General features: G+C 41.2%; 1 protein-coding gene across 23 annotated transcripts in view; it reads left to right on the forward strand.

Annotated features, from left to right (window-relative positions):
- The first annotated feature begins 3,133 nt into the window (after positions 1-3,133).
- The window catches only part of PHF20L1 (PHD finger protein 20 like 1), a 51,037-nt gene continuing 29,035 nt past the window's right edge, over positions 3,134-25,135 (forward strand). For 2 of the 23 annotated variants that reach the window (XM_084864679.1, XM_084864680.1), the window contains exons 1-6: positions 3,135-3,442; positions 6,018-6,133; positions 18,485-18,656; positions 18,800-18,884; positions 23,473-23,561; positions 23,771-23,860. In XM_084864679.1, coding sequence (XP_084720805.1) covers positions 6,051-6,133; positions 18,485-18,656; positions 18,800-18,884; positions 23,473-23,561; positions 23,771-23,860 — 519 coding nt within the window. In that variant the 5' untranslated portion in view covers positions 3,135-3,442; positions 6,018-6,050. Of the gene's footprint in view, positions 3,443-6,013; positions 6,134-6,749; positions 6,903-8,901; positions 9,009-18,484; positions 18,657-18,799; positions 18,885-23,472; positions 23,562-23,770; positions 23,861-25,135 lie in introns of those variants that run through there. The other 21 variants (XM_084864670.1, XM_084864686.1, XM_084864681.1 and 18 more) reach the window with 16 other exon arrangements.

The raw sequence follows: 25,135 nt of genomic DNA on the forward strand, positions 1-25,135 counted from the left end.
AGCTTTGTTGTGTTTTCTCTGTAATCAAAGGTTACCTGGTATCTAGGAGTGTGACTTTTCCCTCCCTTAAAATAGGTATGCACAGCTGTTAAATATTCCAGAAGATAGTATAGTTCCATATTCATTTTTCAATGTTGGAATTTAGTTCAGCGCTTTCTGCCTAAGAACCGTTGTTTCAAGATAATTTGCCTTAACTGCGCGTTGGGTTCTGCTCAAACACAGCTGTACGCTCTTTCTTTCTATATTCGGAGATGGAGTGAGTGACTGATGGCTAACATTAGCCATCTGGATGAGGCGTGCGTGGGTGCGAGAGCGAAGAGGGGGCATAGCAATGCATAGTTCACTGCATGGTTCGGGGGTCATCTCTAGACTTTTCTATATCTTGTAACCTGGCCTTGAATCTGAACTTGATTCTGCATGGTCAAAAGAGGCCATGGTAGTCTACATGAGTTAGTCAGTGTTATCAGACTTAATGTCTCCATTTTTCTGGAATACCCTCTACACTTTTCTGAAATTAAATTCATAGATGATCTAATTAAGCTATACATGTCTGTCTTTTAAAATTAACAAAATGACATAATGATAAAATCCGAACACAGTTTATGGAAATAATTTATAATAAAAATAGTATATATTTTAATACATACGTGTTTGGTCCTGACTCACAAGGGACATAATAAAGTGGTCAGGTGCTTGGACCTAAATTTAGGTTTACCCTGAATGTTACAGCCACAAATGCAGAGAGATTCAGACGTCTTCTAATAGTGCCTCAAAGACTATAGGTAGCTTTGTCATTGGTGACACGGTTTTTAAAAAATGTGATAAACTCTTGGTCATGTTTATAAAAAGGACAATCTTCTCTCATATTTCACAGTAGCTCCATCTCTGGGAAATTGAGTGCATATTAAAACCTTGCAAAAATACTTTTTGCTTACCTGTAAAACCGAGTTCTAGGCTCAGATGATTACAGTTTATTTTATTTTTACCCACAAGAATGTCTGGAGGGACATTCAAAAGTCATGTATGACCTGGCGTTAGTTCTTAAAGATCTGGGACTGTATTGTGCATTTCAGCATGGCTAGCAGAACTGGTCCCTCATCACTAACTGGCAGCAGCGCCCTTTCCAGTCATGTGACAATTAAAAATACACAGGGACCCCGCTCTCAAAGTGGCCTCTGATTCCATTGGGAATACTCACTATACAATACACTCAGCCAGAGATCGTTTACTTGGTGATTTCCAGTTCTTTTCTCAAGTTGAATTATCTGAGGGGTCCCTTGTTAAATTCCAACTACAATGGAGGAATCATTTCTTCAGGGTAGATTGATGGATTCTCAAAAAGCAGTGGGGAGTGGATGGGTCTATGTGGTATCCTTTATGTATGTATTTTACTTAAATTACAAACAGCCTTCGCTTTACAGTGATGTATAACAACATACTATCTCTACCTACCCCCACCCCCTACCAATTATTGGTCCGTGGGTCAGCAGAGATTCCGCCAGGGTTCAGTTAGTTAACTCTAGGTTGAGAGGCAGATATTGGTCACTGGTACGGCCAAGCTGCTGGAGAAAACTTTCCTTACTTTGGACATCACTAGCAGCTTCTGATACACTCTCCTCAGCGAGTCAGTCTAATCGGCATCGCTGAAAACAGCTCTTTCACTGCAATGGGGACTTGGAGTGTGAGTTTCTAACATCACCATTTTATGTAGTGTGAAGCTGACTCCCAGGTGGGTGCATCTGTCAGTTGGGTTAGCTCATGTTGTGCAACAACCAACCACCCAAATATCAACAGCTTAAAACAACACATAGTTACTTATTTTTCCATATACTATATCAGTTGAGTTAAGCAGTTGGTTCTGGGCTCATCATAATCTGTTTAGAACCTGGGCTGCGAGAGCAGACACCATCTCAAAATTTGCTTTTCACTACACCAGAGGCAGATAGCTTGGTGAACTGGCCTTTAAATGAACAGCTCGCCATGACAAAGCTCACTTCCAATTTATTTTATCAGCCAAAGCAAACGCCGTGACTATACATAATTCTAAGACGGATGGAACATAAAATCCTGTTATGTGTCTGGAAGATTCTGGAAATACATGGAGTATGATGTGAAATTTCCCAAACATGGAAAGGGAGTGAGTGCAGAGGCTGGGCAACCATACAAGAGGACAAATGTCCACCAGACCCTGTCTTATTTATATATTTTCTACAGACTGCCATGCTCAGTCTAGCTCAGTACCTATTAGCAACATAGTGATGAATGAATGTCTATTGAAGAAAAGGATATGAATAAGATTGTTTAGCTTCCCAAAGTTCACTATAATTGAAGCTTAAATAAAGCTTCTTTGCTATTTTAATTCCACACTGCAAAGCACGATAACTATAAGTGTTGTTTGCATGCAGTGTTGCATTTAGAAAGTTGAGAGTTGGAGTGGTACACTGGAAAGAGAGAGAGAGAGAAAAGACGCTTCATTCCAATATTGCTTTGAATGCATTCATTTGTTGGTTTCCCCTACAGTGGAAACGCTTTTTCTTGTGCCTCGTGACCAGTTTGGGACGTGGTGGATATTCAATAAAGGGAGTTCTGCTATCATGAGTTGTGTCGTCATGGGGAAATCACACACACACACACACACACACACACACACACACACACACACGTCTTAGTACTATCTGCCTCTTGTAAGGATCTCTAGAATATGGGGAGCATACAATTGTGATTGGGGTTGTCATGTGATGTTACTTACAGCTCAGCCCCTGCTGCAAGGATTCATTCAACAGAGGCTTACTGACTTTACCACAGGCACCATGTGCTCTATTTTTATGTGAATGGGGTGGCTATCTCGGAAAGCGTGCAGTGCATTTCAGGGGTTTGTTCAGGGACCTGGCTGCCATCAAATCAATACTTTCAACAGGCTCCCTCCCTCCGGATCGCTAGTTAAAGGTCAGACTCTCCCCAACCGCCAATGGGCTCCCCCGGCTCGCGTCCCTCCCTCCCTCCCTCCCTCCGCTCTCCAGGGCCCCGCCCCCCCGCCGCCAGCCAACCGCCGCGAAGCCCCGCCCCCGAGGCGGCCGTCCAATCGGCGGCGCGGCCGGGGCTCAACCCTCGCGAGCCACGTGACGCGCCCAGGCCCCTTCCGGGGCGTCGCGGGCGGCTGACGTCGCCGGGACCGGCGTCGCGTCTGGGCTGGCCGGCGGCGGCGGCGGCGGCGGCGGCGATGGCAGCGGACAGCGAGCGGGCGTGAGGGCTCGGACCTGCTTCCTCCGGCGCCACCTCGGCGCGACCCGCCTCCGAGGCTCCCGTTCGCCTCGCTCCTGCTCGCTCCCCGGCGCCGCCGGGCGGAGGCGGAGGCGGTGGCGGCGGCCCGGGCTGGCCGCCCTGCTAGTGCCCGGCTCGGCCCCGGACGGCCCGGCTGCTGTGCGGACAGGAGGCCGAGTCGGTAAGAGGCGGCGGCGGCGGCGGCGGCGGGGCAGGAGGCCGCCCGGCCCGCCTGGCCGCCCGGGGCTCCCCACGCCGGGGTCCCTCCGGCCGCTCCCCCCCTCCCGCCCCTCTCCTCCCGGCACTCGCCGCCCCTATTGTCTGGGCGCCGCTCCCTCCCCCTCCTTCCTCCCCCGCCGGGCCGGACGGCTGTCAAACCTGGAGGCGTCCCCGTCCCGCCTGCGCCGCCGGAGCCTTTCCTGTCTGCCTCCTCCCGCCCCCCATCGCTCCCCACCTGCTTTATTTTATTTTATTTTATTTTATTTTATTTTATTTTATTTTATTTTATTTTATTTATTTTTTCCTTTTTTTGTGTGGCCCCGCGGCCACGCTCTGACCCTCGCTTCACTTTCCAGGTGTCGCATCTTCTCGCTCATGTTCTCTCCCCACCCGGTTGTCATCCCCCCACAGCCTGAACCGCCCTGACTTTGGCCCCTCTGTTCTTCCGATTTCCACGCCTGCCCGTCCCCTCTCCGTCCCGCTTTCTCTCTCTGCTCCACGTCCTCCCGCCCCATAGGCCCGCTGCTTGACTTTGTCTGACTTTCCCCTCCATTCAGATCCCTCCTCATCCTCCCCGTCCACCCGAGGAAAAGGCCGTCTAGCCTTTTTGATTGCTCACATCGAAGTAATTGTAGTTCAGCTCTGTTACTTCTTAGGGGTTTTGCGTTTAAGCCTAGAAGATGTGAATGGGCCCCCCCAAGTCGGCTCTTCCCATGAGGAGCAGCAGAAAAGGTGGATTCGATTTTTGCACCGACATTTGGGGATCTATCTGCCTTACATGTTGCAAACTGGCGAGACCTCTATGAACATAGTCTCATTTTTGTTCCTTTTACACCAAATGCACTCCCGGCCGCGCTTCCTGTGAACGTGAATGCACTGGTCTCTGCTGCTGCCATGGCAGGAGGATATGGCCCCTCCCTCCCCTCCCCCAGTCAGGAGTATTTAAGTTTGATTTTATATATTTAAATAGCAAGTATTGGTGTTAATTTTCCCCCTTATCAGAGTCCCCCCCCCAAAAAAAAAAGTAAAGGACAGTTGGTTCTATTCATTTTTTATTTTTAAAAATTTAATGTTTATTGAATTTATTGGGGTGACATTTGGCTAATAAAATTGTATAGGTTTCAGGTGTACACTTATATGATGCATCACCACTCCAAGTCAAGTCTTCTACCACCATTTGTCTCTCCTAAACCCTCTCCTACCTCTCCTCACCCCCTTTCCGTCGTCTGCTAATCACAATACTGTTGTCTGTTTTTAACTTTGGTGGTTTTTTTGTGTTTTTGTTTGTTTGTTTTTTTGTGTTTTTGTTTTTTTTTTTGCTTACGCCCTTCACCATTTTCACCCAGCCTACCAACCCCACTTTCCCTCTGACAGCTGTCAATCTGTTCTCTGTCTCTGAGTCTGTGTTTATTGTTAAGTATTGTCCCTTTCGAATTGTGACCAAACTATTAAAATGTTTACATATTTGTGTGTTTTCCTTTTTAAACTGGGAGGGAAAACTGCCATATTAATCATTCTGAATATCCCAAAAGGCTTTAGGGATCCCCTTGCACTCCTGATTACCTGTGTTCTTTTGGCAAGGCTGCCTTAAAGTGCACTTAAATGACTCAGGTATCAACCAGGTCCTGAGCAGAAAAGAGGCTGCCTCGGTGTGCAGGGTGGCCATCGGGGCTGGAGGATAGTAGTGCACCTGCCCGCCATCTAGAGAGGAACAGAGCCCTAGATACTCCTGTAGTGTTTGCTTGAACGTTACACCCACTTATTGTCAATGCTGAAATTGTCAGAGGTCCTATCTATATTGAAATTTTGTAGAAATGAATTCTCAGAGTAAAAAAATAATCCTCATCATTGTGGCTCATTGAATTCAGCGAAGTATAAGAAAAAAATTTCCCTTGCAGCTTTATGTGTTAGATTAAAATGATGGAATCATTTGCTACCAACGTGGAAGGTCAGCGAATGAGAAGTCCTAACCACAGAGGAATGGCCAGGCTTCCTGGCGGAGGGCGTGGTCACTGCTGCTTCCATCTCTGTGCGCCCCTCCTCAGTGGCTTATCAAAAGCCTGTGGAGTTACAGGCACCCAGTAAACATTTGGTGAAAAATGTGGTTAACTTGTTCTCAAGAACCTCATTAGTCATATTCCAGAGCTCAACTGTCTTGATTTTTCAAAGACAGGAAAACATTTTCAGTCATGTGGAGAGTTTTCTAAGCTACAATTTATTGAGTTTTAATGCCCATCTATTCTTTTTAAGTAGTTATCTTCTTAATGTCCTTTAAATTTTTAATTTTAATATGTATTAAATTGAGGTGACATTGGTCAACATGAACAAATAGGTTTTAGGTGTAATGTCTTTTTTCTTAATCCATTTTCAAGATTGCCTGTAAGTTGCACAGTACTCTACCTAGAGATATTGATAATCATATTCAGATTTCTTAAAAATTTGGCTGTTACTTCAACTTGTAATGTTTTAAAATTTTTGTTTAATTCCTTATGCATGTTATGCATCTGAATCTAACTTTGTTTCCTTTCTTGAGGTAGAGAAAAGAGAATACTGAAGAATAGTATCTCAAGATGAGTAAAAAGCCCCCAAATCGTCCTGGAATCACTTTTGAGATTGGGGCTCGGTTGGAGGCACTGGACTACTTACAGAAATGGTATGGAAAATCGGAGCTCATGACCTGAAGCACATGTGTGTAGTCTTTTGTATATGGGTTCATCGCTGTTCTGACTGTGGCAGGAGCCCTAACGTATTCACATTTTAAAGATGTGTACACATTGGTTTTTAGTTTCCCTGCTCTTCAGGCTTTGCAGGTTTAGCACACTGTTGCTAGTCAGAAGCATTTTAGGTGTTGGAAAACTTCAGATGAGTGTGGAGGATCTGAGATATAGAGAGTGCCAGTACCCTTGTGTAGTTAACTGGAGCTGTACTGCGGTGGGAGGAAGGGGTTAATCCAGATAACCAGCTCCCAGGTTTGGGATAACACTTTCACACTCCAGCTCTTATTGATGGTTAGCATAGTCATTGTTCACTAGCCCGCCTAAAGCCAAACCACCTTTCTTCCCCCTTTCCCTGGCCATCTGTGAGAAGTGGTGAACTCAGACACCTCAACATGCCCCTCATCGTGGCGTGGGGAAAATCAGTAACATGAGATAAAACCACCACCGGGAAAGGAGAGAAGGAAGCACAACATGCAAAGGTCACGGGACCACAGTAGGAGTAACGAGTGTTCTCTCCTCATTCCACTGAACGGGGCGCTTCTGCTCTCTGGGATGGTGTCTCCCGGCGCCATTCTCAGCCCCTTCCCCGGGAGGGGCATTGGAGGGGTTCCTCTCCTGCGGTGATTCTCATGAGGCTCTAGCAGTTTAGCAGCTCCAGGACTGTCTTCCAGACTTGACATTTTCTCTCACTACAACTCCCTTCAGGTGGGCATCCATAGAGGTGCTTTTGATGGATCTGCATTAAGTGAGCTTCCTGAGTTGGCGATGGCAGGTGGAGAAAATCTTGTGTTGTCGTGATGTTTGACTTTAGACCAGCCTGGGGCTTTGTCTCTCAGCATCTGGCGTTAGGACTCTCCACATGTCCCTGACCCCCAGCTGACGAACTCTGCCGTGGCCTCTGCTTTGGGACAGTTGGAAACTGCAGTTGGAGGTGGGAAGACACAGCTATATGGCCCCGTGCCTTCCAGCTGCACCTCAGTGGGTACTCCTTTGTAGGGGACCTAGTTGTTACTCTCATCAGGTGGCAGGTGTACACAGTAGTTCTCAGTAGCGGCTTGGGCAGCACCTGGGAAGCAGGCAGTAGCATCCTACCTGGTCATAAAATTTATCTCCAGACATGCTCCTGATTGAGAACCACTGCATGAGGCCTGCAACCAAGCATGCCAGCTTAGTGATGGGCTGTTGTGACCAAAAGCTATGAAGGCAGACTTTTGAATCTCCGTGTGATACACGAGTATGAGAAATGTTACTTCTCATTTCTTTGGTGTTAATCTTAAATTCTTTTTTTAAGTTACTGACTTTATAAATTACTAGTTAATTCATAGAAATATATTTTCTTAGGCTTTCAAACTGACCAAGTTGTAATTGAACTAACAGTTTTGGAGAAGCACACAGTTTATTAGTTTTCAGGGATATTACCATAATTAACTTTGATATTAGTAAGAAATTCACTTTAAGTGGTGAAATTTTTATTTATTTAATAGTTGTTAAATTGATAATCCAATAAAGTAAAAAGATTATAACAAAGAAACACTTTAAAAGTCTAGCTTGAGTGTACTTTCAAAATATTTGGAATTTCAGAGAACAAATGAAAATTGTAGTTTAAATATTTTCATTGTCTTATGCTTCTCATCACAAAATTCTTAAGTGCTTAGGTAGGGTGGTAACATGCATATGTACTCAGTAATTAAGTTTAGATTTAATTTTAATGACCCAAATAATAATGGCCTCTTTAAAATAAGTAAACTTTAGCCAAAATAATTACATGTGATAATTATTGAAACTTGTCATCAGCTTGATTTTTATGAGCTTACTTATATGAACATTTTAGCATACTGCTACAGTTGATACCTTAATTTAAAAATAATTAGGAATATTGTATATGCATATTCTCAGTAATTGAAAAAAATAATTTTCCTATTGTGACTTTGTTTATTAATATCAATAGTTTCGAGAACTTGTTAAGCTTGGTTGACCTTATGATTTAGTATTACTATAATGCTTTAATCATAGGACAGTAATTCATTGCTAATATTTACTGAGTTTTCTGTGAGGTACAAAAGAAGTTCAGTGAGACAAAATCGATTTTAGTTCCAAACTAGAGGCCCAGTGCACGAAATTCGTGCATGAGGGGGGTTGCCTCAGTCCAGCCTGCATTCTCTCTAATCCGGGTCCTCGTAGGGCATGTCCGACTGCTGGCAGGACACATCCCTCTCACAGTCCTGGGCTTCTGGCTCCTTGGCTGCCCATAATTGCGTGTGCCTCCCCCCCGCCCCACTCACACACACACACACACACACACACACTTGTCATGATCACCCCTCAAACTGCTAGGGCTTATACTCCCTGTTTTTGAGGTGATGATAAGATCTTTGTTTCTGCAGAGTTTTATGGTTTACAAAACACCCTTGCAAATATTAAAGTACCTAATCATTCTGAAATTCTGAATAGTGTTTAAATTGTACTGGTTTGACTACTGATTTAACTTTGTCTTTTGATTGAGATGAAAATACTCTATGGCAAGCGATTGGATTATGAAACAAGTAAAGTCGTATGCTCTGGTGTCACTCCTGAAAGAAATGAGACATGGAGTCAATTTAAAACGTTCAGAGGAGTTAGTTATGCTTTCCTGACTGTTTTGGGGACTTTTCTATTTAGGTCTCTTCTAGATCTAAAGGAAAGGAAAATGAAAGATTAAAACTGTGGAGATGTCTTCCAGTGTCAGAGTTTGATAGAACAGTATAAATTTGAATTGGCAAATGCTGTTTCCACACATTTGGAGTGTTTGAACTGTATGGAACATTTGCAAATGTGAGTTTTTAAGATGTTCATGAACATAATTTTAATAGAGTGGGAAAGTTGAGGAAATTTAGATTGTACCAAGTACAAATACCTTCTAATTTAAATAAGAGTACATGGTTTCTGAATAGGAAGGGGTGCTTTTTCCTAGTTGGATTTAGCTTCTCCAAAGGAAACATTGTAGAGACAAGCTGTGCAGTCTGTATTTGGAGAAGAAGGCTCTTGAAAGTGGTACGTGAACCAAATTTAAAACCTGAAGTCATATTTTAATTATATTAGGTAAGTTTGAAACTTGTAGAAACCTTAGGTGAGTACTTTTTAAGTAGAGATCCTTTTGCTAATATGAATAGAATTTTGACTTTTTGTAAATTGGGTTTTCCTAAATCTCTGTGTAATTGAAAAGTATTGATTCTTATTTTGAGCCACTAGCTACCTTAGAGAACCTAATTTCAGCTACGTGTGTGTGTGTGTGTGTGTGTGTGTGTGTGTGTGTATATATATATATATATATATATATATATATATATTAATTACTGTAACTAGTATAGACACATTTATAAGTGAAAATAATTGAATTGTATGTTATGGTGCTCCTAGAAAACTTATTGATGGGGTCCAGATTAAGGACCCTGGCTGCAGAGAACTTCAAATTGAAATGAACAAGATTTCTTCTTAAATTCTGAGATGGTTTACATTGGGAAAGTCACACATTTTGAAACTGAAGACCTAAGGGAACTTTCAGTTTTAGCCATCAAGCAGGTCTGTACCAGTGCACAAGCGCTTGAGTTCTTCAATTTTAAATTTCCACAAAAAAAGCCCCATAAACTTTTAAAGATAAAGTTCTCCTCCCTACAAAAAATGTTGCCAGCAAGATTAGAAATGCCAGTTAATTTAACTGGAAGTCAGAAACGTGGCTTCTAAATGCTGTTCTGCACGAACTGTGTGACTTTGGAGAGTACTTTCTGCTTTAATGTCCTTAAAAGGAGGGCATGACTTAGCAGATGACCTTCCGGTTCCCTTGAATTAGAAACTTGCAGTGTTAAAGCCTGGTTTCCACCTGTCCAGTGATGAAGTGAGGGTAGGTTTCTGTGTCTCACATAGGTATGTAACAGACGTGAGGCAGAAGTAAGCTAGACAAGGGGTAGAGTCATATATACAGTTCAAAATTGCTGGTCACTACAAGAGAAAATGAGTTGAAAAAAGTGGAGAAAGGTGAATATATTTTGGAACAGAAATTTAGAGGTTTGAACTACTTGGAGTTTAGTGATATTAGACAGGTATTTACCCTTTATCCAACCAGCTCTATCACTTTTTTAAATGTTTTTCCTTTAATTGTTTAATTTTGAGATTACTTGTAGTCATAACGGTTGGTTTAAAAAAGTATATTTGTCCAATAGGACACTTTAGGTCACTAACTTCCTATGTGGTACCAACTTACTAACACATTGCTTCCTTTATAAGGCTCATTGACACTAAAGTTTTGAAGTGATTCTGGCAGTGATTCTCAAACTCGAGTCTCTATCATAATCTCCTGAAGGGCTGGTTAAGCAGAGATTGCAGGGCCCGGCACCACAGCTTCTGATTGAGTAGGTCTGAGGGAGCCCAATTATTTGCATTTCCAACAAGTTTCCAGTTATGCTGATGTTGCTGGTCTTGGGTGCACCTATGAGAACCACTGGTCTAAACTATACAGAATTATGAACCTGGAGATAGAGCTTTTGATCTGAATAGCAATGGAAATATCAGGATTTATAGTCTGATTTTAATTCTTTACGTTAGTCAGAGGAAATAAAATGTAAGCATTTTGCAAAACGATACGATCCAGAAATCTGTTTTTGCTGTTTTTTAATAGAATTGGATATATTGGCCTGCATGTACTTTCCTCAGTGTTCTTGCTCCTCTTTCTGCAACCTCCAGCCTCATCTGGCTGGATGGCTGTGGTGTAGGCCCTTGACATGTTTGGGATCTGAGATGTTACTGTTTTATTCCAGGTGATATGGCCAAAAGATCCAAGTCTTGCAGTTTATTTTGCTTCAAGTCTAGTGACCTCTTACCACACCCTTTGCTTCTCATATAGATGCCTGGAGCTTTGAGCCTCAGCTCCAGAAGCAGCTGGGCTCAGTGTTCAAGGCCATCTTAGTTCCTGACTGGCGCTAGTGATGTGCATGTTTCTGGAGTGTAGAAGGGCCCCGAGGGTCCAGGATGCTCATGTTACTCTCTTTCCCTGGAATTATACACGTCTGCAAGGCAGGTTAATTCAGGTCTGTCTGTCCTAGGTCTTCCTCCCGAAATTACCCTAGAATCCAATCTTCAAGCTGACGATTTCCTAGCCTCCCTCATCACTGGATAACAGTGTAAAGTCTAGAAACCTTAGGCTTATTTGTGTGTGTGGGCATGCATGTTCATGTAATGGCACAGATTGGACAAGATATAAGATAGTGTTGTTTGCTTATCTGACGTTTATTTGGAGCTCAACCATCATGTATCAACAGGTATCCAACTCCCTATTTGTTACATCATTTCTGCTGAATATTATTATGTGTTTGCAGGTTTTACACTTGTCACATTGCGGTATACAATGCTTTGTTCTGTGGTAGGGAGTTGATTAAAGCCGCTAGTTGGGAAATAACTTATCTATCATGGTAGCTCTGCTAAAATAGCTTTACCGAGCAGACAGACTGTTATCTGTGGATGCTTAAGGGTATTTAATTTTGTTTTAAATTATTTTAACTGCAGGAAAAAATTACTAGTTTTACATTTTAACCCTTTGCACTCCGAACCATTCTGGACATTGGCTACCAGCTACTTGACGCTACTTTGCGGCGGAAACGTGCTTTGAATTAACTCAATTCCCCGTAATCACTAATAAACTGCAATGTCCCCTCTGAGAGGGGACATCCGAGTGATATGCTAGAATTCCGATGTCCCCTGAGAGGAGGCAGCGGAGTGCAAAGGGTTAAATGTCAGGAGTATAATTTAAAACATTAACATGATATTGAAAAGGTAGCTTAGTTTTGCTATTCTTCATAAGAGTCCCAGCTTCTTAGTATTTTCATATGACTTTATATTTGAAGAACTAATGGCCACAACCTCTCAAAGGTCATTAGTCAGGACATACTATTTTTTTTTTTTTATTAAATTAGAAATTGATACGGTAAGGTACTCAAGTATAAGGTACTTAAATGAAATCACATATATACAGCCATGGCCCCTATCATTTACAAAAGGTGCCCAGCAAAGTTTATTGCAGATTGGTGGGTTGGTGTGAAATCTGATCACCATTGGAGAAAATTATGGCAAATGAATTGGGACTTATTGCTTGAAAACAGCATAATTTGTCATGCTAGATTGGCAAATTTAACTTCATTTTTAAAAATATATATTTTATTGATTTATGACAGAGAGGAAGGGAGAGGGATAGAGAGTTAGAAACATCAATCAGCTGCTTCCTGCACATCCCCCACTATAGTGACAATAGCATGGGCATTAGTTATTCTAAGAAAGGAGAATCCAGTGGGAGAGGATTCGTGTAAATTCTTAAGGCTTTGCTCAATAGGCATAGAAGCATATCTGGTGCTATAGCAGTAAAGTAATATTTCAAGTGCTAAATATTAAATAGCATTAGTTGGACTGCACCCTGCTAGAGTTTCGAGTTTTTGACAGGACTAAATAATGAGGAGTTTGGTCATGTTAGTCTGAACAAATTATATGGCATACATAAATGCTGAGTACATTTCCGGTGGCAGTTTTTGGTAGAGTAGGAAAGGAACTTTTTATGGTGGGAGACGGTAATGAGTATAAAGGCTCTGGTGTAGGTCTTTTGATTGGTTAGAACTGGTGGTGTGAATGAATGTAGACATGGCAGGAGGTTCAGATGCTGAGGTGGAGGGGAAGAGGAGTTTAAATCCCGTGATTGGAAATGAAACCTTAATTTGAAAGGGGGCTGCCACAGCTTCCAAAGGCAAAGACACAGCCAGCTCTGATCTCACCCGGTACCTGCTGCAGAGGCTGGGGCAGGCAGGAAGCGGGGCTCTCGCACGGTTCTTCTGGATGGCTGTCCTGGGGATGAATGGCCGAGAGGAGGAACTGAGGGATAATGTGATGAGACTTGGCATTCAGTGCTGGAGATGTGATTTTGATATGACTGCTCTTGGTAGTCTAGATTTATTTGTATTTATTCTTCATTTTGGAATTCAGAGTTTGAATTAGTCAAAACATTTTTGTTTTCAATGTGTTGTTTTAAGGTGTAAACAAATTAACATGCACTATCTAAAGGCAGTTCATTCGAAATACTATAACAATAGTGGATAACATTGTTATTTTAGTTATAATAATGAGTGAATGGGTGAGAAAACCCTTTTGAAAATTACAGAGTATAATGTAAATTTAAAGTGCTCCTAAGAAGCTAACATTTTTAGAAGGTTACTAAGTTATAAGGATATTATGTTTGTTTTGGATTATATTCTACAATAATTTTTATTATTTGGAAAACAATCCTCATAGCAGTCATGTGTAAAGATGTTCTTATCTCTATTTCTTCTAATATATTTTAGTCTTTTGTATGATACCATGTTAGTTTTTTTAATGTGAAGTTTCTATACACAAAACTGTTCTGAAATGTTAATCCTAACTCCTTTAAGATTCTGCTATCATGTAGATATGTTTAAGTAAGATTTCAAGTTATTTAATTCTTCGAAAATCAAAGAAGTACTTTATCTAGGAGATAATTTAATTTCTGTACTCTCTGTGTGTTATTGTAATAGATCTTTATTGTGCCAGGCATTACATTATATTGTGTTTGCATTAACTTGTTTGACTCTCTTTTTCTCTTCCTTCTCTCCTGAATTTGGTTGATTGGAATAGTGTCTTCTTTGTATTTGTAGCTTTATTCCTACTTTTTAGTGTCTGGTACATAGTGAATTAGAGACAGTGTTTGCTGAGTAAATAGTTTGAAAGAGAATGTGTCAATTTTTAAAGTTATACAAATTAGAAATTTTATCATCTTTATATTAACAAAATGGCTTATTGAAAACATAATTTAAATAATTTATTGGGGCAATTTCGAAAAATACTTTGCCTTTTTTATTATGACATTTATTTAAATGGTTAGCTAAATCTCCAAGTGAATTCTGATGTATATTCAATATTGTCTGGCCTTGCTCCGTGGATTATAACCTGTCAATGAGTAGTTAACAACTCTTTTCTTTTGCTTAAGTAAGTGCAGGAAATCCTAGGTCATAATTGTATCAAGGGTTTTCTGTGTCATTTCATTATGGTTGACTTTACCAATAGAGGTAAAAATTTGGATATATCAAACTAAATGACAAATCAGAATGAGTTCCCTAAATTCAGATAAAGTTTGCTTTACTATAAATACATTGAATATAAAGGGATTTTAAAAAATCTATTAGACTGTGGTTCTGCCGTAGTTGCATGCCCATCATTTATTTCTTCCTTTCCAAGGATAATGGCACATTGTAGTTAGACTGTTGATAGACGATTTTGCCTTCCAGAATTATTTTCCTTTTTGGTCATAAACCCTTTTGACAATCTGATTCAAATTGGGAATTCCCACCTCAAAAGAATCATCGATCATACACATCTATACCACACACACACACACACACACACACACACAGACACACACACAACGTTTTGTCTAGTGGGTGAGTCAGGACCTGCCCTTGGAAAACAGTTCAGTGTAAGCCAGTATAGGGGTTTGTCTGTGACCAGGCTGGTTTCTTGCTCTTTAGAAGACGGACCTAAGTAATCAATTTAAAATTATTATAAAACATAAAGAGGGCAGCAAAATAATGCTGACATCAACCGAGAGATCACAGTAGTACAGTTATGTGAATGAACTTTTATTAAATTCAGCAATAGTGTTTATAAGGTCTTCTAAGTATTTCTGAGTGCTGTCCCTTTCCATTAAGCCTAATAATCCAGAGAGACCAATTTTAGGGTGGGTCATTTTTCTTGTAAAGTTGGCCGAGAGTGAACTGTTTCTAGGATTCAAGTACAAATGACATATGAGAGTGAGGTGGACCCAGAGCAGTGAGGCAGTTCCTCATTTTCTGCACAAGTAAATATTATTTAAGCAGTTAATGGATTTCAAAGTGGGATGATAATAAGGAATATAGTGGGATTTTGTGGGATTTTGCAGAAACATGATAAGGAGTAAGAGAGCTCCATGTAAAATTTTGGCTTTGAGGATTCATACTTGTGGTGAAGTTGCCTTCTCTCCATCTCTTTCTTCTGAACTCTCAAGAGATGCCAACCATGATGCTTTCTTCCTATTGCTAATTGTCTGAAACAGTTAATTGCCACGATATTTTGAATTTAATGATAAAGTTCCGCTGCTTGCGTCTACAGATGCTCATGGTGTACAAATGGTTAACTCTGAAATGTGCTGCTTGCTTCTCACACCTTCAGAAAGGCCTGGGGCTCTGCCTCATCACTATTCCTGAGCAGCCGTCCATGATCCAGTCTTTAAAAATGACAAAGTAGAAACATTATCACCACCTCGTCCAAAGTCAGTACGAAAAATCTTATGTTCCATTCACACTTAAATTATTGTAAAACATAAAGAATGCATCAAAATAATGCTGTAATTCAACATGGAGAGGCATTTGTGCATACATTTGTTCAACAGTATTTTTAGTTCACTTTGCGTATCAAAGCATTATTACTATGGCCATATGCTAGAACAGGGAAGTCATTTCACTGTGTAAAATGATATGTTAAATTGCCATTTTTTTTTTTTTGCATTTTTTAACGTGTAGCAATGATCTTGATGTTAGGATTTTTTTTTTCCCTAGGGTGTAATTGATAACCAAATGAAGTACAAACATTATGAAATTCCCTGTTTGTAGAATAAAGGATCATTTTATTAATTTGCTATTTCAGATCCCTTTAGCTTGAACGTAGTTAACCAGTCCAGTCTGAGTCCCACAGTTCTCTATGGTTATCTTACTGCTTACCATACAGTCTAGCCACAGGGAACTGGGCTTATGAAATTCCCATTCAATCTCTGATCATGAGATCCCTGAGGTGTGGACTTGTCTCGGAATCCTCATTGTCTTGGCCTGTTGCCGAACTTGAGCCACATCATGGTTTTTTTGTTTTGTTTTGTTTTTTTTAAAGATGTTTTTATTGATTTGAGAGAGGAAGGGAGAGGGAGAGAGAGAGAGAAACATCAGTGATGAGAAAGAATCATTGATCACTGCCTCCTGCACACCCTCTACTGGGGATCAAACCTGCAACCTGGGCATGTGCTCTTGACTGGAATCAAACCTGGGACCCTTCAGTCCTCAGGCCGAAACTCTATCCACTGAACCACACCAGCCAGGGCCACATCATGATTTTAAGTAAATGAACGGAGTGAATAGATGGGTATGCTCTGTGTATATCCTTGACCTTGTTGGCACAGTGTTCATTAAGTATAAATCCTACAAGTCCCCCCCAAGAATGACATACACAGTGTCTCCCAAGGACCTTTAGTGAACTTTCCAGTTTCTTCTAAACTATTAATAACATCTTATATAAAATGTTTGTATATACTTAACCAGTTTATTATAATCTAATCACTTTGATACAGGCCTTACCCCGTTTCTTCTATAGGCTTTTGTGCCAGTTAGTTTTGGTTTTGAATCCTCTACCACAGGTATTCTTAAGCACTCTTCATCTGTTAGATGGGGATTGTGGTATCTATACCAGGGGTGGTTACCGGGTCCAGTGAGATAGGGTATATGAAGAGCAGTTGACATTCACTATGGAAAGAACATAGAGGCGGGGACACATCGATTCTCAGTACATATTCTGATTCTCCTGTCTCCTCATCTGACCCCAAGCTAAGCTCCTGGAAGGTAGGAGCTAATGATGCTTCTTTTTCCTACCAGCAGTGCCTCGAAGTCCCTTAATCTTAATAGATCCCCAAGAATATGTTGAATGAATAAACAGCCTTTTTTAACAGCCTTCTTAGTTCTGAGGAAAAAGCACTGTCTCCCTGCACGTGCCCTGCCTTTCCTGAGCGGCCGGGTGTGTCTGTCGCTGCCCTGGGTGCTGTGGGAGACAAGGTGGACATGCCTCAGGCATTCCCGAAGCTCACAGGCCAAAGTGGCTTCTTACAGCGTGTTCCCTCACATGCTACCATCCCGAGACATGTTAATTATTCCGTGGGTGGTAATAAAGCGAAGGCTTTATCTCCATCTTGTTCACAGGATCAAGAAGTCTTTCAATTAGGAAGCAGTTTAACTTTTTAAAGTCCATATTTTCTTAGCTTTGGGACCACAGGATCCTTTTTGTGTGTCACACGCTGGTGGTGCAAGGGCAGCAAGTGCTGCCAGCACGCGTGTCAGGGACCTGCACGGGGCCCGCTGTGATGAGAAGGGCGCCAGGAGCACTGGGGAGGGAGGCGGGGAGTCTTCACGCAAGTGCTTACATGTTCACCCAAGTGCGGGATGCTGAGTGTACAGAGGAAGGGGAGGGCATTTAACATGCTAATTATCCTGAAGAATAGTTAGGGTGAGGAGAGAAGACAATGGGCAGAACCCGGAATGTTTGACAGGGCACAGTGTCTGCGGAGACTCCACGCAGTCCAGTATTAAACCACGTGGGGAACAGGCCCTACAGAGAATGAGTCAGCCCACAGGATGTCTAGAAGCTTTGACTAGCACGAGTGGTCTGTAAGCAGGGAGCAGTTTCTGAATTTCTGTCATGCTCTATATTTAAAGCTAATTCTCCAGAGGAAAAAGAAAGTTTCAGATTTACAATAAACTAGCAAAAACTATTATGGCTGAGTCATCTACCATGCGCTATTTTTGATTCTTAAGTTTATTTAATGGGTCTTTTTAAACAAATTGAGTCATCTATGAACATTTACTAGAGTACATTAGGAATGATGAAGCAGTTTTCCTTTCTAAAAGTACCAAGTTAATTAATTTCTGCTTTGAAATTGATTGTAGGAGAATCATCACACATGAAGCAGAACATTGGGGTGTCATTTTTATATTTTTACATTTAAGCTTTCTCCTTCATCATGGTTTCTCATTGTAAAATACTGGAATGTATAGAAAAATTATTTGCAAACACCACATTTAAATCCTGTAATATTTCAATCAGTGGCTATACCATTGTTTGGATAGCTATAGATAGTCATCAATTTTTCTAACTGTATTTTTTAGATGGTTTTACATTTCTTTGTTATGATAAATGTTTTGTATATATAGTTCTAGAATTGGAATTATTGGGTTAAAAGTAGGAATATGTTTAAGGCTCCACTGGGAATTGATCACAGCGTTTATTTCATTAGGTATTGAGAACAATCATTTTTTAAAAAAGACAAAAATAAGAAAGGAAACTTTGTCGGTTCAGTAGTTTAAAAATATGGACCCATGTTTTTTGTTTGAGGTCTTAACCGTAAGTGGTATAGTTCATACTTTTTAATACTTTGTGTGAACAAAGGTAAGACTTTTCTCTTTATTTTTGAGGTATCCATCACGAATTGAAAAAATCGACTATGAGGAGGGCAAGATGCTGGTCCATTTTGAGCGCTGGAGTCACCGCTACGACGAGTGGATTTACTGGGACAGCAATAGGCTGCGGCCCCTGGAGAGGCCCTCACTGAGGAAGGAAGGCCTGAAGGACGACGAGGACTTCTTTGTAAGTAGCCAGCTCTTCGTTGGCTAGATGTGTAGTGATGCATTTTAAAAGGAGTTCTATTAAAGTCTGCAGAAGCTTATTTTTTATTAAGGAAACACTTATTTATTATACATGGTATTGATCTGAAAAGTTGTTTAAACTAGGATTTTAAAGCCGGAGAAGAAGTTCTGGCTCGGTGGACAGACTGTCGCTATTACCCTGCCAAGATCGAAGCGATTAACAAAGAAGGTATGTATCTGAAGCGATCTGAGATTTAAGATGGGATTAACAGTTAACGTTTTAACTGTGCTGCTAACTTTAATTGATGCCTAAATAAACTGTTTAAATTAGAGAGGTAAATAAGTGGTAAAATTTTCTCAGTTTTTAGTTCACAGGCTTAAGTTGTATGCTTTTTATTTCAGTTTCTCTGTTTTCCATTTGTTGCCTAAGCTAATTTCAGATGCTCATCTCAACCAGAGTGTGATGAAGAGTTAGAGGGAAATTCAGATCAGTTCAACTTGGAAGTGAAATTCTCTGCAATATTTGCTGAGGAAAGAGTATGGAACTTCTTCAGCTTGAGGCTTTCCTTTATTCCATCTTTCCTTTGTACCATTTTTCTTAATTTTAATAGATATGGAGGGTTAATTTTCCTAATAGCCTTTTGTAATATCTAATATCGACACTGAGCACAAGTTACTGAGCTGATCAGAAATGTTGAAAATAACTCAGAAATCAGGTGTGTTAGAGTGTCACAAGACCCAGTAAGTCTTTATGATAATGAATTTAAAAAACAGAACTCGTAGGGTGATTAATTTGAAAAGGTCTGAGAATATTTAAATCATTATTGGAAATATACTTATTTTACTTTTTAAATTTCTTACTTAAAAATAGCCTTTAAAAACAGTTGTGAAATATTTGTAATTAGTTCTTTCAAGTTGGTAGTACATTAGTTTTTCTGTTACAGTTATTTCTTAAACTTGACCACTTATTATTTTTACTAAAGAAACACACATTGTGTGACAGCTTCTTTGCAAGAAGAGTATTTAATCTAAGTAAGAGGACACTTCCTTTCAACTGGATCGGAAAGGCAAGCAAGGAAGCCAGTTACTGAGGGAAGGAAAAGGCCTTTCTGGCGGAAGAAGTGGTGCTTGCTGGGAACTGTAGTCTCTGACGTGGCTGAAGGGAGCGGGGAGCAGGGGAAGAGGCTGGAGAGAGAAGCCAGGATAGGTATATGTGTCTTGTTCTTGCTAAAGAATTTGAACTAAAAAATAGCCTGGGTATATAGCCTAAGAATCCCAGTAAATTGAATTTTATTTGGAGGTGATGGGATTTAAGCTGAGGTTTTAAACTTACAGCAAATTTGAGAAAAAGTAGGAGGTAAGATAAGATAGAAGAGGAGAACATTTAGAAGGATATATTAATGTAAGGTGTGAAAAAGCAAGTCATAATCATCCAGCTAGAATTTATGATTGTAACTCTACAAAGGTGTTATTCCAATGTATTGTCTTAATGAGTTAAGGTAACAAACATGGCTCTGATTTTATTACCTCTACTCACCTGACCACTGGAGGAGTTGAGGGGACATAGCAGTTTTGTGGGTTCCTTCTCCTCTAGTGGGGCTTTTATCGCACTATGCATGCAGGCTTCTGGAGAACTCTGTGCGGGGCTCCTATTCCCGTGTCTTACACACGGGGGCTCCCAGGGGTCAGGTCCAGAGCCCAGTGCGGAGAGGCAGTCAGTAACAAGTGTGGAAGGAAGGAGAAGTAGTGAATGGTCCTGTCGGGTAACAGTGTCCACCCAAAACAAGACGCAATGGAGCAAACTCAGACAACGCTGCTTTAACTAAGTGGTTTCTTTAAGTGTGTTGAGCTTTGGGACCTTCCTTCCATGCGTAAAGCTCTTTGGGAGTATGCATACCCGAGTGCATGCATACACACACCCACAGCATACTCAGAAACACAACCGCCACGTATTCAGCCTATTCCATTGTCCGTGGGCATGTGCTATAGAAAGGTAAGCTCACATAGTGGAAGAGGGATGGTACAGATTGCAGTTTCTGCTATTTTAGGAGCAGTTTAAGTGAGCCCTTAGAAAGGCATTGACAGGTATAATTTGTATTTTTTTAAATCATTGCTGCTGCTGGGCTGGCGTGGCTCAGTGGTTGAATGTCACCCTAGGAACCAGGAGGTCACTGTTCGCTTCCCGGTCAGGGAACATGCCTGTCTACAGGCTTCATCCCCAGTGTGGGTGTGCATGAGGCAGCCGATCCATGATTCTCTCTCATCATTGATGTTTCTATCTCTCCCTCTCCCTTCCTCTCTGAAATCAATAAAAATATATTTTTAAAACATCATTGCTACCTTTTGACCCAGTAATGCCACTTCTGGGTATATAGCCTAAGAATCCCAGTACACAGTCAGACAGAATACATGCCCTCCGGTGTTCATACAGCATTATTTATAATAGCCGAGGTCTGGAGACAGCCCACGTGCCCATCAGTAAGTGAGAGGGTAAAATAGCTGTGGTACATTTATACAGTGGAGTACTACACAGCTGTAAAAAAGAATCAACTCTTACCCTTTGCAGCAGCATGGGTGAGATGATTATGCTAAGCGAAATAAGCCAGTCAGAGAAAGACATGTGAGCTCTCTAATATGTGGCATGTAATGAACAAAATAAACTGACGAACAAAATAGAACCCAAGGATGGCTGCATGGGACAGATGGACAGATGTCAGAGGGGAGGAGAGGACTGGATAAAGGACGGTGCATAGCCCATGGCAGTCAGCAGTGTGGGGAGGGCGAAGGTGGGGCAGGGGCTGGGTAGAATGGGCAAAGAGGGGAAATGGAAGACACCTGCAATAGTGTCAATAATAGAAATTAAATGGGGAAAAAAAAAGTAAGAGAAAAGGGAATGAAAAATGATGTGGCAGAATCTCTCCGAACAGCCAGTGGGGCTGCCCTGGCTCAGAGCCGCCTTCTCTTGGGAAGCCCAGAGCTATTTTGGGAGCAAGGGTTGGGCCGAGCAATTCAGACTTAAGGTAAACCTGACAGCCTCTTTGAAGAAAGCCAGATTGGCACATCTAGGACCAGAACATCCACAACAGGAGATCCTCAATGAACTATGATTTAGAAATGACTTTAAAAAGAATTGTAGAACATTTCTATACTCCTGTGTATACACGCATGCATGCTTTAAAGCTCTATAAGGATACATGCCAAATTATTAAGTCATTACTAACCCTGAGAAGATGGAAACTTTAACTTTTTCCTTTCACATTTCTCTATTGACATTTTAAATAGTACTTTATAATTAAAAACAAAATGTAGAGAAATCTTTTAAAAAAAAAAAAAAGAGAGAAAATCTCCCCTCGATGTAGTGATTTTGTGATTTCTGTAGCCCCATGTGTTGGATGAGTCTGCTCCTTCACCCCCAAAAAAAGGAAAAAGGAAAAGAAAAAGGCAAAAGCAAGCTCTCTCTTCACCGCAAGGCTTCCCAGAATAAACGGACGTGACCTTCCTAAGTGTGTGTGATGTGTCTTAACGAGGAGGCACATCCATGTAGACCGAGGTCAAGGGTGTTCTCCTCTGAGGGCGGGGTTTGAGGACTGATGTGTGAAGAGCGGGCGGAGGCACACAGCACTGGGGATGGTGCGAGTAACATGGGAGGGGGGGGGAGCAGTCCAGTGGCGAGGAGCCTGCCTCATCGGAATGGGATGCCATGTTGAAGACGGAGGAGGACAGTTGCAGGAGGAGGAGGTGTAAGGTGAGCATGCAGTGTGGCATGCTCAGAGTTTCCCGTGTCTTTATCTCCTTGCTATTAACTAATCAGCTTTTTTTCATAACTTGAGTTTAGATCTATATATCTGCAGTATTGTGCATTCTGCTAATTATAGGAGGATATGGAATTCACATTATGTATAAGAAATCTTTGCACATATATGTCCTTGGCTTTGTGCCAGCTTCAAAGCCATTAATACCAATTATCACACTTACTGTTTACATTTCTTTTATAAAGGCCAAGTGTCTGTTTACTTCAAAGTGGCACTCATCTCTCACTTGTCCAGGAAATGATAGAAAACTACTGGACTTTCTGTTTCCTAATCGTACTGACTGCTATTGGCTTGGGAGCATGTGCTGTCACAAGAAGTGAGCGTGCTTTGTAGTAGCCATGCAGACTGAAGCCGGGTCCTTAGAGGAGGACGCGGGGTGGGAGCCGGGCTGGGGTGATGGCGGTGCTCTGTGGAGCTGGCACTGGGTGAGCAGTTGGCCTCCCGGAGCCTGGAGGGCTGATGTGACCTGGAGGACTTCCATGTCAGTAACCTGTAGTGACCTGTAGAGTGTTTTCTAGCTTAAAAGCCTCTCCCTGTAATCTCACTTGCTAGTTCCTTGTTGCCAAAGAAATGATGCTTTCCTGAGAAAATGGCCTTTTCACACATCACATCTTTCTGTCCGATCACTGGAAAGAGACTTTGAAGGAGGGCACGTTTTGTAAAAAATGATCTTATTTTAGTCCAAGTATAACACACCTGACGTTCTTTAAACATATATTTACATTATTACAAACTAAATTTGACAGTCCTTCAGTAAAAATGAGAATTATATGCAACTAACTTATCAGGATTCAATGTGTCCTTTTCAAAGGGAAAGCAGGTGTTTTAGAGGGACAGAGGAAATGAGCGTAATAAACATGATAGAGTTCTGAACCCGATGGGGTTCTGTACGTCCGCGCCATGGCGGGCACAGATACTTGTCCTGTCGGGCGTTACTTGTTAGATTTCACGTGTTGCTGTGAGATGGAATTATGCTTTCTGATGACCCACTTGCTCCTGTTGCAGGGACGTTCACAGTTCAGTTTTACGATGGCGTCATCCGTTGTTTAAAAAGGATGCACATCAAAGCCATGCCGGAGGACGCGAAGGGGCAGGTAAGAGTGCTCAGCGTTCCCAGCCGCCCAGAGGGATGCCTTCTGGAATGGTGACCGATCAAATGTACACATGTCTGTGGGAGTGAACTAATTGTAGGATTATGTGCTGATAGCCCCAAATAGCAGCAAGAAAAAGAAGTTAGACTGTAAATTATACACTTGATCTCTGCTCCTTTGGCTTTAGCCCTGCTAAAGTTATAGGTCACTAGTTTCTGTTCCAGGTGAAATCTCAGCATCCACTAAGCTGGTGTTGTCCTATCGACCCAGCTGGATCGTGTAACCAGGCTATGGGAAGTGAGGTAAGTGCCTTTTTTTAACTTCATTTGTTTTTCCTGGTATATAGTATCATTTAGAAAGTTAAATTTTCATATACAATTTTATATCGAGTTCCTTATCATCTTCTTTCTTCCTATGAATCATAGTCACTAGTCTTAAAAGGCGCTTACCTGACGTTCTGTAGGCTGTTAGTAGGGCTCTCTGAGCCACGCTGGCGCGCAGTGTGTTACATGGCGTGGCGCTGCTCTCAGCCAGGCTGCGCGGTGAGCCTCTGGAGAGAATTAAAACCAGGAGTCCACTGGTTGGCTGCTTCCTCAAACACTGGGAAGAAAAGGTGCCAGTAGAAATTGAAAGAATTTTCTTTTACGTTCTGCTGTTATTTGGGATTTTCAGCACCTGGACCTACAATTAATTTTTTAAAAAGTGACAATGTCTAATATGGAAGTACCTTTTATGCTACATATTTGTTCCATGCCATGCGGTGAAAAATGTCCTGAAGTGCGTTGAAATCACCTGGTCCTCCCCTCAGGGTGTGCATGTGGTCACCTGCAAACATAGGCCCACACGTTAAAATGGTTTGTGATGTCTCCTTAGAAGAGTGATTGTGTTCAAGCACCTGGGTTTCAAAGTTTTGCTTTTGAAATGATCAGCTAGCAGATTTTTTTCTTCAATTAATATGAGATGCAATTTAAAATGGCACTGCTTTGAGCCGAAACCGGTTTGGCTCAGTGGTAAAATGGCACTGCTTTGATCAGTAAATTGCTTTGTGTCTTTCTACTTGTCTGTATAAATAAAATGTTCTTCTGAGCACTCAGTGGTGTGATTTCTTGGTTACTGCATAGAAACACGGAGTAAAATGTGAACTTATGCAATATAGTATACATGCTTAATTAAAATTCGAGCGCTCTTTTTTTTAAACGACTCTTTTTATTTTGGTTGTTTAAATGTTTGTGAGATGGTCCTAGCCCTAAAACTTTACTTCCCCCCCAAATTGAAACTTTGAACCAATTTGGTTTGCTACAAAATTGCAAGTTGTAAAAATTAGCTTACTGAATGTACATATTTTAGTCACATCCTAATGTAAGTTAATATTAAAATAAATTCCAAAATACAAAGAAAGAAAATATTAGTAGCAGTATAAGTATTTTCTTTAATTTTACATATTTCTTCATAATCTTAAATAACAAGCACATTAAAATATTTGTAGAATTGTCTTGGATAAAATTACCTTGTTTTAGGAGAGTCATTTTCCCAACAAGTTTTTGACTTGTTTTCATCAAAGGAATATGCTAAGTCAG

This window comes from Pipistrellus hanaki, assembly GCF_964339955.1.
Source record: "Pipistrellus hanaki genome assembly, chromosome: 17".
In the NCBI taxonomy this organism is placed as follows: domain Eukaryota; kingdom Metazoa; phylum Chordata; class Mammalia; order Chiroptera; family Vespertilionidae; genus Pipistrellus; species Pipistrellus hanaki.